Source organism: Peromyscus californicus, unplaced genomic scaffold, assembly GCF_007827085.1.
Source record: "Peromyscus californicus insignis strain IS unplaced genomic scaffold, ASM782708v3 Scaffold_22__1_contigs__length_63687245, whole genome shotgun sequence".
Classification (NCBI taxonomy): Eukaryota; Metazoa; Chordata; class Mammalia; order Rodentia; family Cricetidae; genus Peromyscus; species Peromyscus californicus.
The window spans coordinates 14,057,767-14,071,715 of NW_026294525.1; the positions used below are offsets into that span (position 1 = coordinate 14,057,767).

Here is a 13,949-nt window from a genome sequence, read left to right on the forward strand (position 1 = left end):
ACTGCCCCACAGCAGGACAACTGGGTGTACTGGGCCATGCTGCCCCCCCCCCCCCCCCCCCCCCCCCCCCCCGCCTCCTCTGTTGTCCCCAGCGGCGGCGGAGTCTGAGCCTTAGATGGGACAGCCCCACAGGCAGACTCAACCTCTCTCTGGAGCGCTTCCCCTGTTCGATGCTCAGATTCTCCCAGATTCTCCCCGCGGCGCAGCCTCCCTTCGATGCCCAGGCTCCTCCGCTGGATGTACAACCTCAGTTCAGCCGCCAGCCGGCCTGGAATTTCCAAGCCTCGCCGCCTTGGTACTGGGGGCTGTCTCCTAATGGTTTCCCTACGTATCCCACGTCCTACTACTACACTTCGGTTACACAGTCTTATTTTCCACGAACATACGATGCAAAACTCAATAACTTCAGTTTGCCCCAAAACAGAAAACAGAAAAAGAAGAAAAGAAAGGAACCAGTTTTCCACTTTTTCTGTGATACCTGTGATTGTGGCTTTAAAATTCAAGAAAAATATGACATACACATATCTGAACATACAAAATGCCCTGAGGTAGATTGCTCCTTTAGTGCACATGAGAAGATTGTCCAGTTCCATTGGAAGAATATGCATGCTCCTGGTATGAGGAAGATCAAGCTAGACACTCCAGAAGAGGCTGCAAGATGGAGGGAAGAAAGAAGGAAAAAACTACCCCAACTCTGGCCAACATTGAAAGAAAGAAAAAGTTACAGCTTGAAAAAGAAAAGAGAGGAGAAGTCTTGACAACAACACAGTATGGCAAAATGAAAGGCATGTCCCGACATTCCCAGATGGCAAAAATCAGAAGTCCTGGTAAACATCATAGATGGAAAAATGGTGGGGCTAGACAGAGAGCAGCCATTGGCCTGGGCAATCGTGCCAGAGGTTCTAAGCCTGCAGCTCCATCCGCCGACCCCCTCGGTACTTTGATACGCAGTGACTCTGAGTCTGACAAGGAGGAGAAACCACAAAGGACTGTAGTACCTAAGGAGGAGACACCAGCACTGTGTTCACTGATGAGCAGCTCAGGAAGTGTTTCGGGGTCAGAGAGTGAACTGGAAGAAATCCCTATCAAGACTGAAGCAGATGTTCCTACAGAAAACCATGTTCTCCATAGCAGTCCTCCTAAGAGTCCAAGACAAAATGTTAAAATAGCTGGTAGAATTGTCGCAGGAGCCAAGTGGGAGAGCCAGAGGATGGGTTTCAGGAAGATAGCCCTTAAGAGGAAAAAAGGTTACTACCACACGCTATTTGAACCAAGAACACATCACCCATACCTCCTGGAAATGCTTCTGGCTCCAGACATTCGACATGAAAGAAATGTGATTTTGCAGTGTGTTCGGTACATCATAAAAAAAAAAAAAAAAGACTTTCTTGGACTTAATACTGATTCTGTGAAAACTGAAGATGTAAGTGAAGCATGAAAGAGAGCAGCATCCTCGAAAGCAGAGAAAACCAAGACCTTTTCAAGACCGAATCAGTGTGAAACTGTAAGCCTCATGGCTGTTAGCTTGGATTTTAAGTCTGACCTTTGGCTTTATGCAAATAAATGCACCGCTGGTCTTTAAAAAATAAAATAAAATAAAAAGTAAAAAATCTCCAAGCTTTGTGCTTCTTCTTCTTTGGTGTGGGGGCAAATAGATCAGTGCCTGGTGGTTTGGGCAATAAAGTAGTGGTGTTTATTGTAAACAGTTGTCCAGAAAAATCCTTCATACTCTTCTAAAAGTCCTCTGCTTTTTAAGGAATACGTTGAGCATTTGGGGGCATTTTGTGACAAGTGTACAAAACTGTCATGGACTGGCCCATCAGGGGTACCATGACCGTAGGAGAATCACGGCTTGGGTAGTCAGGAAGGCAAGGATTCGGTGAATGACAGACAACACATTTACAAGTGGTTTGAATCTGTTGTAATTTTACTTTTGTAAATCAGTAGTTTATATATAGAAAAGAAATCTATCAAGTCATACAAGGAACAACGAGAGCTTGGCAATAATGTAATCACATCATCTTTAAAAATAAAAGCAAGCACACAGTTATTAATCAGCGCTAGACATATCCCTTCACCCATAAGAACTTTATGACCCAAAAAGCAGTCTGTGTTTTTTAAACTTAGTACAGTCCCTAGACTTGTGTAGGCTTCTTTGTGGTTGTAGCTGTGTCCTTTATCTTTAGCTCAGCCGTTTTCTAGTTTATTATGTATCTTTATTTTTTTTTTTGGTTTTTATGACCCATTTAGCCAATTTGGATGTTGTAGATCCTCCCTAAGTCTTTTTTTAGTTTTTTTATTACATATCTCTTTTAATATAAAATCTTTTTATCTGTTGGAATATGGACTCTTATACTTTTATGCCTGTAAGGGGAAGGGGTTTGGTTGTAGTCTTTAAGTTTTTCATGTTGAATTTTTTTAACAGAGGGGCCCACCATCTGTCTCCTATGAGATAACGGTTTTTTTTTGTTTTGTTTTGTTTTTTTACCATAAATCATTTTAGTTGGGATTCCTAAAGGATTCCTAGTGGGTGAGTGTTCATTCCCTAGAGGTGCCTGAACTATTATACTTTTTTTACCTAGTGGCTTGGGGTCTTAAAAAAATAGTTTATTTTGTTATATTTGATTAAGATCTATGTCCAGCTTCCCCTTTCCTTCATAGTTCGCAACCCAAGCATTCATTAATTTTGGCTGTGCTTCATAGATTAATTAGAACATTATCAGAAAAGCAGTTATACAGAACCCCAGGGAGCTCATGATCCGTGAAGCACGTCTTCTTCGAGAGGGAGGCATAACACGGGCACTCTGTCAGGGACCTTTAGGGAGCTTAGTCCCGTGGGACACGTATCTCCCGTCAGCTATTATAGACATAATTGTTTATGTCACACGGACGACACTGGAGTTGGTGTGGCACAAAACGTATTCTTATTTTAGGTTGTGTCAATAATAAGAAATGGATCCTGGAAATGAAAAATCAGCTCTTTCTTACGGTTAGACCATGCAACTGGGGTAGAGAGAAAAGTTATTCCCAGAATGTTCCCGTCCATTTACAACAAACTGCTCGGAAACATCACCCCTTGCAGGATTCCGTAGGACCGTCCGACAGCTATGGGCTTGGGGTATATAACTCCTTACGGTTCTAACCCTTCTAACCCGTGGCTCCCATCCCTGCCTCTTGCACCCCTGGGTTCCTTTGTCCAGCGAGGCTCAGGACTGATACAGTCCCTCAGATGGCTTGCCAGATCAAGCCGGGCGGAGTAGCGAGACGCGGCCATTAGAGGGCAGCACGTGACTAAGGATTTCCAACCACCGGCTCCTTTCCCTGCTAGCATTCGCAGGTGGACGTGGACGCTGCTGCTTCTAATGGCTTCTTCACCCTCTCTCTGCAGCCAAGACCCCACTGCGGAGGAAGTCTTGTCCTGGTCTCAAAATTTTGACAAAATGATGAAGGCTCCTGCGGGACGGAATCTTTTCAGAGAGTTCCTCCGAACAGAATACAGCGAAGAGAACCTCCTCTTCTGGCTAGCCTGCGAAGACTTGAAGAAAGAACAGAACAAAAAAGTGGTTGAAGAGAAGGCCAGGATGATCTATGAGGACTACATTTCTATCCTATCGCCGAAAGAGGTAAGAGAACGCTGAGGTGGGCACCTGAGGCCAGGGCGGCTCTAAAGGGCCCACTCTGAGAACATGAGTGCCTAGATCTCTCTGGCTAGGTTAATGAGCTTCTGTTCAGAGTCGCCCTAGACACGTTGAAGGCCGGGTCTCCCCAGGGTGCTTTGATCATTCATTCGTTCATCGCTGGCCTCACAGTCTGTGACAGGTACTTGCTTTCCAGAACTAACGCCATGCAGAAGCAAGCCGCTATGTTGTGAAGTGGGTGATGCTTTCCAAAGCATGATGCTCAGGCCGTGTATCTGAGAGTCCCCTGGGTCATTTGTCTAAAAAGCCAATCACTGAAGCCTACCCAGGAATGTGTGTGTTGTGTGTGTGTGTGTGTGTGTGTGTGCTCGCGCGCGCGCGCGCGCACCATTGCGCACGCGCTCTATTGCGCACACGCACCGCGCGCGCGTGCACACACACACATAAATTTTTATATATATATATATAGTTGCACATTCATTAAGAATCATCCTCAATTGCCCTTCTACGTTACCACTGAGGTGGAGTTTTTGGAGCAAACCTAGAGTCCCTCCCCCTCCCCCAGCCTGCATGCTCTGGGGATTATTCTGTCTCCTGCTTCTGAAGCTCACAAGGGGCCCCACCCACCCACAGGGGTTGGTGGCAGTGAATTCATATGGCGTGGAAAAGCCAAAAGAAGTAAAGAGCTCACTTACAAAATGTGTGTTTAAAAAGAGAATTCCCAACAAAGGAGAACGTGTAATCAGTCCAGCTAAGGGATGGATACGTTTTTCTATGCATAAATTGGGTAGTTCAGACTGCAGAAACTAATTGCTGGCTTCCATTTCCTGACAAATCTAGCAAGCTGCCCTTCGGATTATCCATCAATCTAACACACGTGTCTGCTGAGTTCAGGAACATGATGAGATCTGCGTAGCTTCATTCTGAGATCTGTGCAGACAACACACAGTCCTGTCTGTGAAGGAGAAAAGAAGCCACAATCAAGGCCCTTACAACATGCTTAGGCCAAGGTGTTTGCCTATAAACACAAAAGGCTGTGTGTGTTAAGAGACAGTCACCCATGCACCACAATACCGTGGTCACAGTAGGAAGCAATCAACACTCTGGATGATTTTTTTGTCTCCTGTACGGTTTTTCTTTTCTCCTCCTCCTTTGGCTGGGCTGGGGATCGGAGCCTCCTACATTTGTAGGTTTTATTTCTAATATGGTCTTTTAGGATAGATCATTTGATCTGTTCCCCTAACCATGGCTTTAGTGCTATTTTTCTGTTCCTACTTTCCTAACATGTCCTTTGTGTCCCAGGTAAATTGCCCAGTAATAGTGGCATGTGATGGATGACTGGATTTTTTTTTTCTGAGTTTAATTTCTGTATATTTTTAAAGCAACACTGCATTGGTAATTTTATTGAGTATTCTGACTTCCTAATACTCTTTTATTAAATATGATACTTCATTATCCTAGTTTCTGCTCTGTAGAGATCTTTTAAAGATGTTTCCCAGATGGCGCCACCTGATTAGGACTGTACAGCTACCTCTGTTTCTGCTTTTCTCTGCTCTTTCATGGTCTGTGCCCCGCCTGCCTTCACTTGGTGAGACCCTTTGGAATATGAAACTATTAAGTACCATGTATGACACGTGTGCTGATTTTGGTCAGGGAACTCTTTTCTGCCTTCAGATTTGTACCCAATTGTCAACAGAGTCACCCTAACAATCACAGGGAAGGAGGGGGTGGTGAATAACATTCTGATTATTCTCTGGCACTGGCACTCAATAATACATGGAGAAGATAAACACGAAGAAGCCAAGATCTCTGTGAGCCAAATTGGTCTTTTCTTTTCTCTCTCTTCTTCTTCCTTTTCTTCTTCTTCTTCTTCTTCTTCTTCTTCTTCTTCTTCTTCTTCTTCTTCTTCTTCTTCTTCTTCTTCGGTGTTGTTTAATTCCACATCAGAAGGAAGAAATCACAAATCATTATTTAGCCTTTGAAGGACAGTCTCTGGGGTCGTGAGTATCAGACTTCATCTATGAAATCTCTCTGAGATGTCCTTTGCAAACTACACGGACATAATCTGTTGTTGTTCCATTTTAGGTCAGCCTGGATTCTCGAGTTAGGGAGGTGATCAACAAGAACCTGCTGGACCCGAGCCCTCACATGTATGAAGATGCCCAGCTCCAGATCTATACCCTGATGCACAGGGATTCTTTCCCAAGATTCTTGAACTCGCAGATCTACAAAGCCTTTGTGGAAAGTACTGCCAACTCTTCTTCTGAATCGTAATTTTCATGGGAAAGGCCAAAAAAAAAAAATCATTTCAGAGGGCTGGGATGGGAAATATAAGTAGTTAAATGACACCAGAAATTGAGTTCCTGGAGAACTACAGGTTGGCACCCTCGGGCTGCTGGCAAGAGACAATCGTGAGGGTCTTTGTCTCCATTTTTAATCGAGGTTACCCATGATTCTGTTTGGAGAAAAGTCTATACGAGACAGTGAATTGCCAAATTAAGTTTGTTTATTCAACACTTGTTCTCCTTGCAAGCAAACTGTGTTCCTAGTCCTCTGAGCAGTCTCCTAGTGCATCTCCAGAGGCCGCATGTGCAAAGTACAACTGCTTTGTCTGCCACTTAGCTGTACTATTTCATCAGTAGCATACCTTATATCTGTATTTAAGGACTTTTGTGCAATATGGTCTCTTAGAAACAATTGCCAACAAATTGGCTGTGGTTTGCATTTTTAAGCATAATCTGATACAAAAAAAAAGGCTATTTTAAACATGTAACAGTGACATTTAACCATGCTACATACTATGTTTAGTACAGGGACTTTGAAGCCAATTTTTCTGTACATGGAAAGAAAAAGTTAGCTGATCATCTCTGCCTGTGGATGGATCTTAGTTTGAGAGCCCTCTGGTTGTTCACTGCCCAAACTCTGGCATTTTCATTACAGCAGAGTTTGCTATGTTTAAAAAAAAAGAAAAGAAAGAAAGAAAACAACAACAACAAAACCTAATAGTGATAAGAAAATTTTAAAAAGCACAAAATCGTCTGAAGATATCCTGTCTCATTGAAAAACACAAGAGTGATACTGTTTTTAGGTATTTCATACAAGAAGAAATGAGTCTATGTATATATCAAATGTCCAATACTATAACTAATTTATTAAAGAATGGCTCTCCAGTTCTAAATTAGTCGTGTAAACTTATGTATGTCAGCAAGAAAACAATAATGTGCTTGCTAATCCAGTTTGGGACTATAAAGCAAAAGATCTAGTGAGGAATGCCTACATGTAGCACTGTGAAAACATCTCGAGGAATTGCATCTGGCATGTGGCATATTTGCCTTGAACGTATAATCCAGTGAAAAGCTTAAGTTTTTCCTAAGCAACATTTTATAAAGGGTTATGAAGAAGAAAACCTCCAACGTCAGACCTTAACTGTTTTCATGTAGTATCTCAAGAAAGATTTATTTTAACATTGTTAAAAACAATTAACCCTCATGCACAATTAAAAGGCAGTACAGTGCTTAAATATTTTAGCTGCCAATATTATTTTTTGTAATTACATTAACTCTTTACATGAAATACTCACCTGACCCTGGCATGTATTTCTGACCTTCAGAACAGTGTCGTATTGTGCACAAAACCAAAATTACAATCAATGTCATATTTATATCAAGGTCTTATCTTTCAATATCAATATCCCCTGGAGACTATTTTTTTAATCTTAAACTCAATGAGTATAATGTTGAGTAATCTAAAAAAAAAAAAGGAAGATTTAAAAAGATTTATATCCACTGAGAATACTGGCCTTATATTAAGGATGATATTTAAATTATAGGTTTTATTTGTCATTTTTTAACTACCTCTCATTTTTTTAATTTATTAAACATATTTTTTTAAAAAGAAAAGTTTGGAGTTTTCTTTTTAAATTTATTTTACTTGAAAGGTTGGCATCATGTTTCTTTTTCCATAAATTTAAAACATTTCAAGAATTGTTTTTTAAGTGAGTATGATTTTCTAACTTATATAGAATTCAGGAGCTATGATTAAAAGGGCTATTACCTATTCCCTATGCAAATATTTTAACTGTTGCAGTGTTTGACGAAATGGGATTTTGAAAACAATTTGCAGAGTCGAAAACAAAGCGTTCTGTTTACACTGGCGTCGCTGACTATCTACCATGTTCAGCACTTTTAAATACATTATTTATGAACACATAGTTAAAGTGCAGATAGAAAGTATTTATAATCGTCATCTTTTAACAAATGCCTGTGTTTCTTTTTCTGAAAGTGTTAGTGTATTTAAGATGTGCTTTATTCATGTCACCTAGATATTTACTCTTTGAATAGCTTCAGTAATACGTTGAGAAAAAGATAGTTATGAAGATGTTTACAGAAAAAAAATCCTATTTTTTCCTAAAGAGTCAAGAAAACTTAAAAGGGGCATCGTTGCCTCTATTGTGAAGTCCCACCATTCTGAATCATTTAATTATTTTCTTGATTAATGTTTATTATGCTCCTGTGAGTGTACACATGTATAGTATGGCATCATACGTGTTTCTGTGTTTGAGGCACAATGAGCTGGTCACGTACCAGGAGATATGTAATATACTCTGACTCCCTGCATGCACAGTTGTTTCTGATGTAGACTTTCTATTCCTGTTGTTACTGTGGACGCTGGTGACTTACTCCCATGGGTTAGCTTTACAAGATGCCTTGGACGATGAGGTGAGTTGTCTGACTGACAGTGCAGCTAATATTTTACCAAATGTAGAAGTTAAGGGCCTCCTTAACGAGGCTTCGTCTCTAAGCTGGGCATTTGCCGTGTTTGCATTTCAAAGTTGCTGTGTCTTTTTGGAGCCCTGGTTAAGAAGTTTCCTCGAGAAGGTTCTAGAGCACATTTGCACAGTCCGTGTCATTAGCCAGGCCGTGTGAGCAGTTCTGTGCTAAATTCCTGTTTCAGGGGAGAGGGTTCCTTATTGCATTCCAGAATGTTTCAAGTTTGGAAGGTTGTGTCTGTGGACTTATAACTATGCCGGTTTTTATAGTACGGTATGATTTCTTCAGTTTAAATCACAGAGCTATCATAAACAAACAAAAGCCCTCAACTGGTGTCTCTGCCACCATTTCAAGAGCACAACATTTGCTTTATTCAATTTTGATTTCATCCCTAGTGAGTAAATAGCTCCCTGGGGGAAATACTAGCACTTTAAAATGAAGCACCTTGTGTTTTAAATTACCAAGATAACTTAGTATGTTGTTAGAATCTGCTAATACACAGAAGAGGTTAATGCACTTTCTATAGTACCTATCTATAGGCGTATCTATTATGGAAAGAAAAGTAGGTGATGTAGATGATGTATACAGAGGTGACTTGAAAACAGAGGTCTTCAGAGGTGGATCTTCCAAATAGACATGCTAACACTGGATGGATGACTCTTCTCTTTCTGGCTTATTATGATGTTATCCAAGGTTATCACAGATGCTCTGACAATATGACAAGGCACATAGGAATATGAGCAAAACAGGATTTTGATACTGAAATTGTGAAACGCAAAAGTCAAAATTATAATATGGTCTTTAAAAAATCCATACAATATTTATATATAACCAGTTTTCACAGTGAGTCGCCATGCCTGGGATGTTAAGTGCCCTCCAATGCCTCCTACTATAAAGTGTGTGCTACATTTATTTGATAGTTCAGTGTCAAAGGACTATAGAACTAGATAAAGGCTTATTTGTTGAAAATAAATACATGTCTCTCCCTATTGTGCTGGTTTAAAATAATACTTGAATCTTAATTTAAGTCTATTCTTTTTTTTTTTCTCTATAATTTTTTAACCTTCTTGGAAAAAGTCACATTGTAATTGTGGAAACTACACTCAAAACAAATAAAAAAAATCAGGTGCTTTGGTGAAGATTTTTAAATGGAAGGAACTTAAAATAAATCATAGGAAAATAACCTTTTGAAAAACCACCAATTTGTTTTTAAACAGCTAGCAGATATACTTAGAACCCGACATAACATAGATTTTGAATACTTTATGCTTTATGTATTATTTTGAAATAAGAAAGAATGTCAAAAGATTGGCTTACCTATCTATTTAGATTGCCAGTTAATGACCAATTTCCAAAGGAAATCGACTCTTTGGGTATTCTTTTCTGCTTTTAAATATACAATGTCAATATACAATGCTAACCTTAGAAAGGAGTATCCCACGTGTAATAATTTTAATAATTCTTCACTTGCCACAACTGCCAACATTTACCACTAAAACATCTGAGACCGTACTTCAGAATGTATCTGCAAGATTTTAATATCATTGCTCCCAGCAGCAAACTTTGGGTTGTGTGTATGTTTAAAAAAATATTACTCTTACAGATATAGTCCTAAACAGCCATAAGTGACATGTTTTCCCCATCAGTTTAAGTGAATATTCCAGACCATCATTTCTAGTGAGAACACTGAGGAAGTGGGTGTTGCTTTAGTTGGGCAGATGGGGCTGGGGACTCATTCGATTCTTGTGATAAAAGCTCTGCATTGGGGAAAGCAGTTATCAAAAAGTACTGATAACGATAACCAACATTTTAATGTCATGTGGACAAACTGAAGTTCAAGTCCCCCTCATGTCTTGTGCTAAATGTTTTCTGCTGCAAATTTTTCTGTTGATTTATATCCTCATTACAGCATTTCAGCTTTTTAAATAGTTAGAGATACGTGTTTTAAACTGATAATTAAATTGTCTTAGGCTTGGGCACACCTCCTTTTGAAATGACCAAACTGATTTCAAGTGGTATCCAGAGATGGTAGAAAAGTCACTGTCCTTTCTGAGTCTGTCTCTTCATCTGAACAGGAAGAATATTAATTGTGGCATGGTCATGGGAACAATGGTATTGCGTATGATAATTTATCAGAGTTCTGCAGGCCAGTAATAGTCACATTTTTTAGGAAGGTCTGTAGTCAATGTCGTTTTAATGTATTTTCCCCCAAATTTTTCCTTTAAAATTTTTTAGGTTAGCATACAAAAAAGGGTTTCATTACAACATTTTCATACAGATGTTTTTGTTATATCTTCTTGCTAACTGTTCTTACAGCTTAAATTAATCCATTTCCATAAATCTGTACCTTGCCACATGGCTTGTGGCTTACTGGCATCTTCACATGTGGCTTGTCATGGTGGCGGCTGGCAGTGACTTCTTCCGCCTTCCTGTTCTTTCTTTTCTCCTCTCTGTTAGTCCTGCCTATACTTCCTGACTAGCCACTGGCCAATCAGTGTTTTATTTATTGACCAATCAGAATAATTTGACATACAGACCATCCCACAGCAATATCTTGTTCTCATTTATTACCCAGCGACTTTCCCTGTGCTCTCTATTCTACTTTCTTTGTTTATTATTTGAAACATATTTGCAAAATCTAAATATGAACGTACACACACACACACACACACACACACACACACACACTCAAAGATGGAGACATAGGAAATAAAATCAACATTCCCAAGGATAGGAATAATATAAAAATCAAGTTAGTTACCAATATACCAAGTATGTCAGTGGATGATAGAGATAAATGTAATTTCATAAAGCACCATTACAAAACAATCTTTTTAATCGTAGTGTGATTTTGTCAATTCTATCATGAAACTGTGAGTGGAAAGACGGATAACAGTGGCTACGTGTTTCATCAAATTTTAGAGTATTTTCAGCCTTTATAGAAAGATCACAAAGACAGTCCAGAATGGCCTCATGTGCTCTACACCTGTGACAGCGTTAGTTACAATTAAAGAGTAATGTTGACTCATGGAGTCTGTACTCCACTCCAATACCAGATGCTTTACCCAATGTCTTCTCTCTGCCCCTACATCTGGTAACAACGTGACCATTTGCTGTTACCTCGCCTGTGGCTCCTTTCAGCTGTGACTTTCTAGAAGTGTTCTTGTATCTTTCAGAACCTTGACAATTTTGAGAGGAAGCAGACTTCTATTGTGCAGAGCATCGCTCTGCTGGGATTTGTCTAGGTTTTTTGTTGTTGTTGTTTTGTTTTTTGGTGTGTGTGTGTGTGTGTGTATGTTTAGATAGGAGTTTTTGTTTTCTAGAAGGAATAGTGTTATTCTTGTCTTGCTATTGTAAAGATTTATTTTGATTTTATGTGTGTGAGTGTTTTGTCCACATGTACATATGTGACCATATGCATGAAGCACCTCAGAGGCCAAAAGAGTCCCCAGGAATTGGAGCTACAGATGGTTTTGAGCTCCCCCTGCCCCCCCGCCATGTGTGTGCTGGGAACTGAATCAGGGTCCTCTGCAAGAGCGGCAAGTGCTCTTAACTGCTGAGCCACCTGTCCATCCTCGAAGAGTGCCAAGTTTATTACAGGATATCAAAGGCACATGCCAGCAGGCTAACGACTCTTGCTTTGGGCTTCTCTTTGTTGTTGTTGTTGTTTTTCACCTATCGCCTGGTTGAAGCATCCTGTTCAGAGCAGCCTCTCTGCTGTCAAGTAATACACACGCACAAGAGGGTGTCTTGGAGGAAACAGACTGTTTACACTGGGCAAGAAAAACAAACCAACAAAAGCAATTTTGGCAGACTTCTTAGCACAAAATACTAGGCTCTTTTAAAGGATTACTACCAAATACTATAAAGAACATGCGATGAGTGAGGGAGTGACATGGGTCAAATTCCAAACCAGTGTTAGCTTGAATATTCACTTAAAAGCGCAACTGATTCCCCTCTCCCTGACACACCCTGTGTACTTACCTAGAACTTACGCACATGCTGGGTTTGAAGATTTTAGTCTCATTAATTGTAGCAAGCGGTTATTTATTACTCGTGTTTAATGCTTTCCTGTGTACCATCCACTGAGCAATGTATACAACGCTGAAGTGGTGTGGAAGACTTGATGTTGCCCCTCTAGCTTTAGCCTGTTCGTCACAGTGTTTCTTGTGTCTGACTTTAAAGAGTTCGCAAAATACTAAAAAGTATTTTCATGAATTTGATTCTGTGAAATTTATCGTCTTGAACATGTACAATTTCTTACTTCCATGCTCATTCTATTTAGTAATCTATTTCCATATTTTGTATTCCACCAATATATTTATTAGTGGACCACGAAAAGTTTCTGGGTACATGAATGCAAGAGTAACCATGCTTGGCTATTTCATAATACTGAAGTAACTGTGGGTACTCTTAACTGAATAGATAATCCAGATTCTTTTCTTGATGTTTGTTTTTCTGCATTTTTATTCCATTGAATAGATTTTATCATTTACCTATGTACAATAATAGACTTCCTGGAAGTGCTACAATTTTTACCATGTAATAGATTTGAGCATGACAATAATGTAAGAAAACTCAGAAGTCTCTAAGTGTATCTGAGTTTTCAAAGTAAATCAAATAACAGGTGTTTTCATTTAACTATATTGTGGAGATTTATGGATATTATTGTAAAATGCATATGCATTACACTGATTTTCTTAAAATGTTTTGAATTAATAAAGAATTCTCCATGTATCCTTAGACAAGTTATTGTTTGCTCATTGGCCTACCACTATCTGAGTATAAAATGAGTATAATGACTTCTGGTGGATTCTTTACATCGTTATGTGACATTAGAGTACCTTTTATAAGTAATAAAATATATTCTTGAAGTAACTGATATCTTGAAGAGTGCAGTGGAGGGATTTCTCACACTAAATTCAAAATACTCTCACCATAATTTCTATGGCAGAAAAAAATAACTTCAAAATTGAGTTTAGTGTTAGAAATAAGTTTTCCTAACAGAAAACCACCTGGTACTACTTTTCTATACTCAGGTCAGAATAGCAATAAAACTGGTCTCAACCTCCATCTTACAACTCAACATTTACATAGTGTCACTTGAATACACAAGGATAAGGGAAATTTGAGGTACTGGAATTGCTTGCTGTTGTTTGAAGGGCCACTTTATTTTTTCACTTCAGTACCTGTGTATTTGATGCTAAGGACTGATTAGATATGATGCAAAATTCAGGATTTTGGGGGGAATTTTGTAATTAATAGTTTTAATTAGTTCACTTTAAGAGTACCCATTCTTTACCATTTTGTTCTGCAATGAAGATAGTTTGATCAGCAGTGAACCACCACCATAAAAACAAACAAACAAAAAACAACACCCCCCCAAAAAAAAAAACAGCTAGTAATCCTGTAGAGTTCATACACTGAGCTTCAAGCCCTGCTTTCCCAAGACTGGTTTGGCTGTATTTATTCACTCCCTGTTATCCACGTCTCTTGTGGGCTGTGGTTAAGTCTTTCGAAGCTGCAAATGCATCATTTAGCA

General features: G+C 39.4%; 2 protein-coding genes across 2 annotated transcripts in view; both read left to right on the plus strand.

The window, feature by feature from the left end:
- Rgs17 (regulator of G protein signaling 17) overlaps positions 1 to 13,144 on the plus strand; it is a 94,314-nt gene extending 81,170 nt beyond the window's left edge. Inside the window, exons 4-5 of the mRNA XM_052750931.1 lie at positions 3,389 to 3,623; positions 5,724 to 13,144. Of these exons, the coding sequence (XP_052606891.1) occupies positions 3,389 to 3,623; positions 5,724 to 5,912 (424 nt within the window). The 3' untranslated portion in view covers positions 5,913 to 13,144. The remainder of the gene's footprint in view (positions 1 to 3,388; positions 3,624 to 5,723) is intronic.
- LOC128118372 (FMR1-interacting protein NUFIP1-like) lies at positions 81 to 3,379 on the plus strand. Its single transcript, XM_052750930.1, has one exon. It carries the CDS (start codon positions 659 to 661, stop codon positions 1,436 to 1,438), a length of 780 nt encoding a protein of 259 aa, XP_052606890.1. The 5' UTR covers positions 81 to 658; the 3' UTR covers positions 1,439 to 3,379.
- Positions 13,145 to 13,949: the final 805 nt, after the last annotated feature.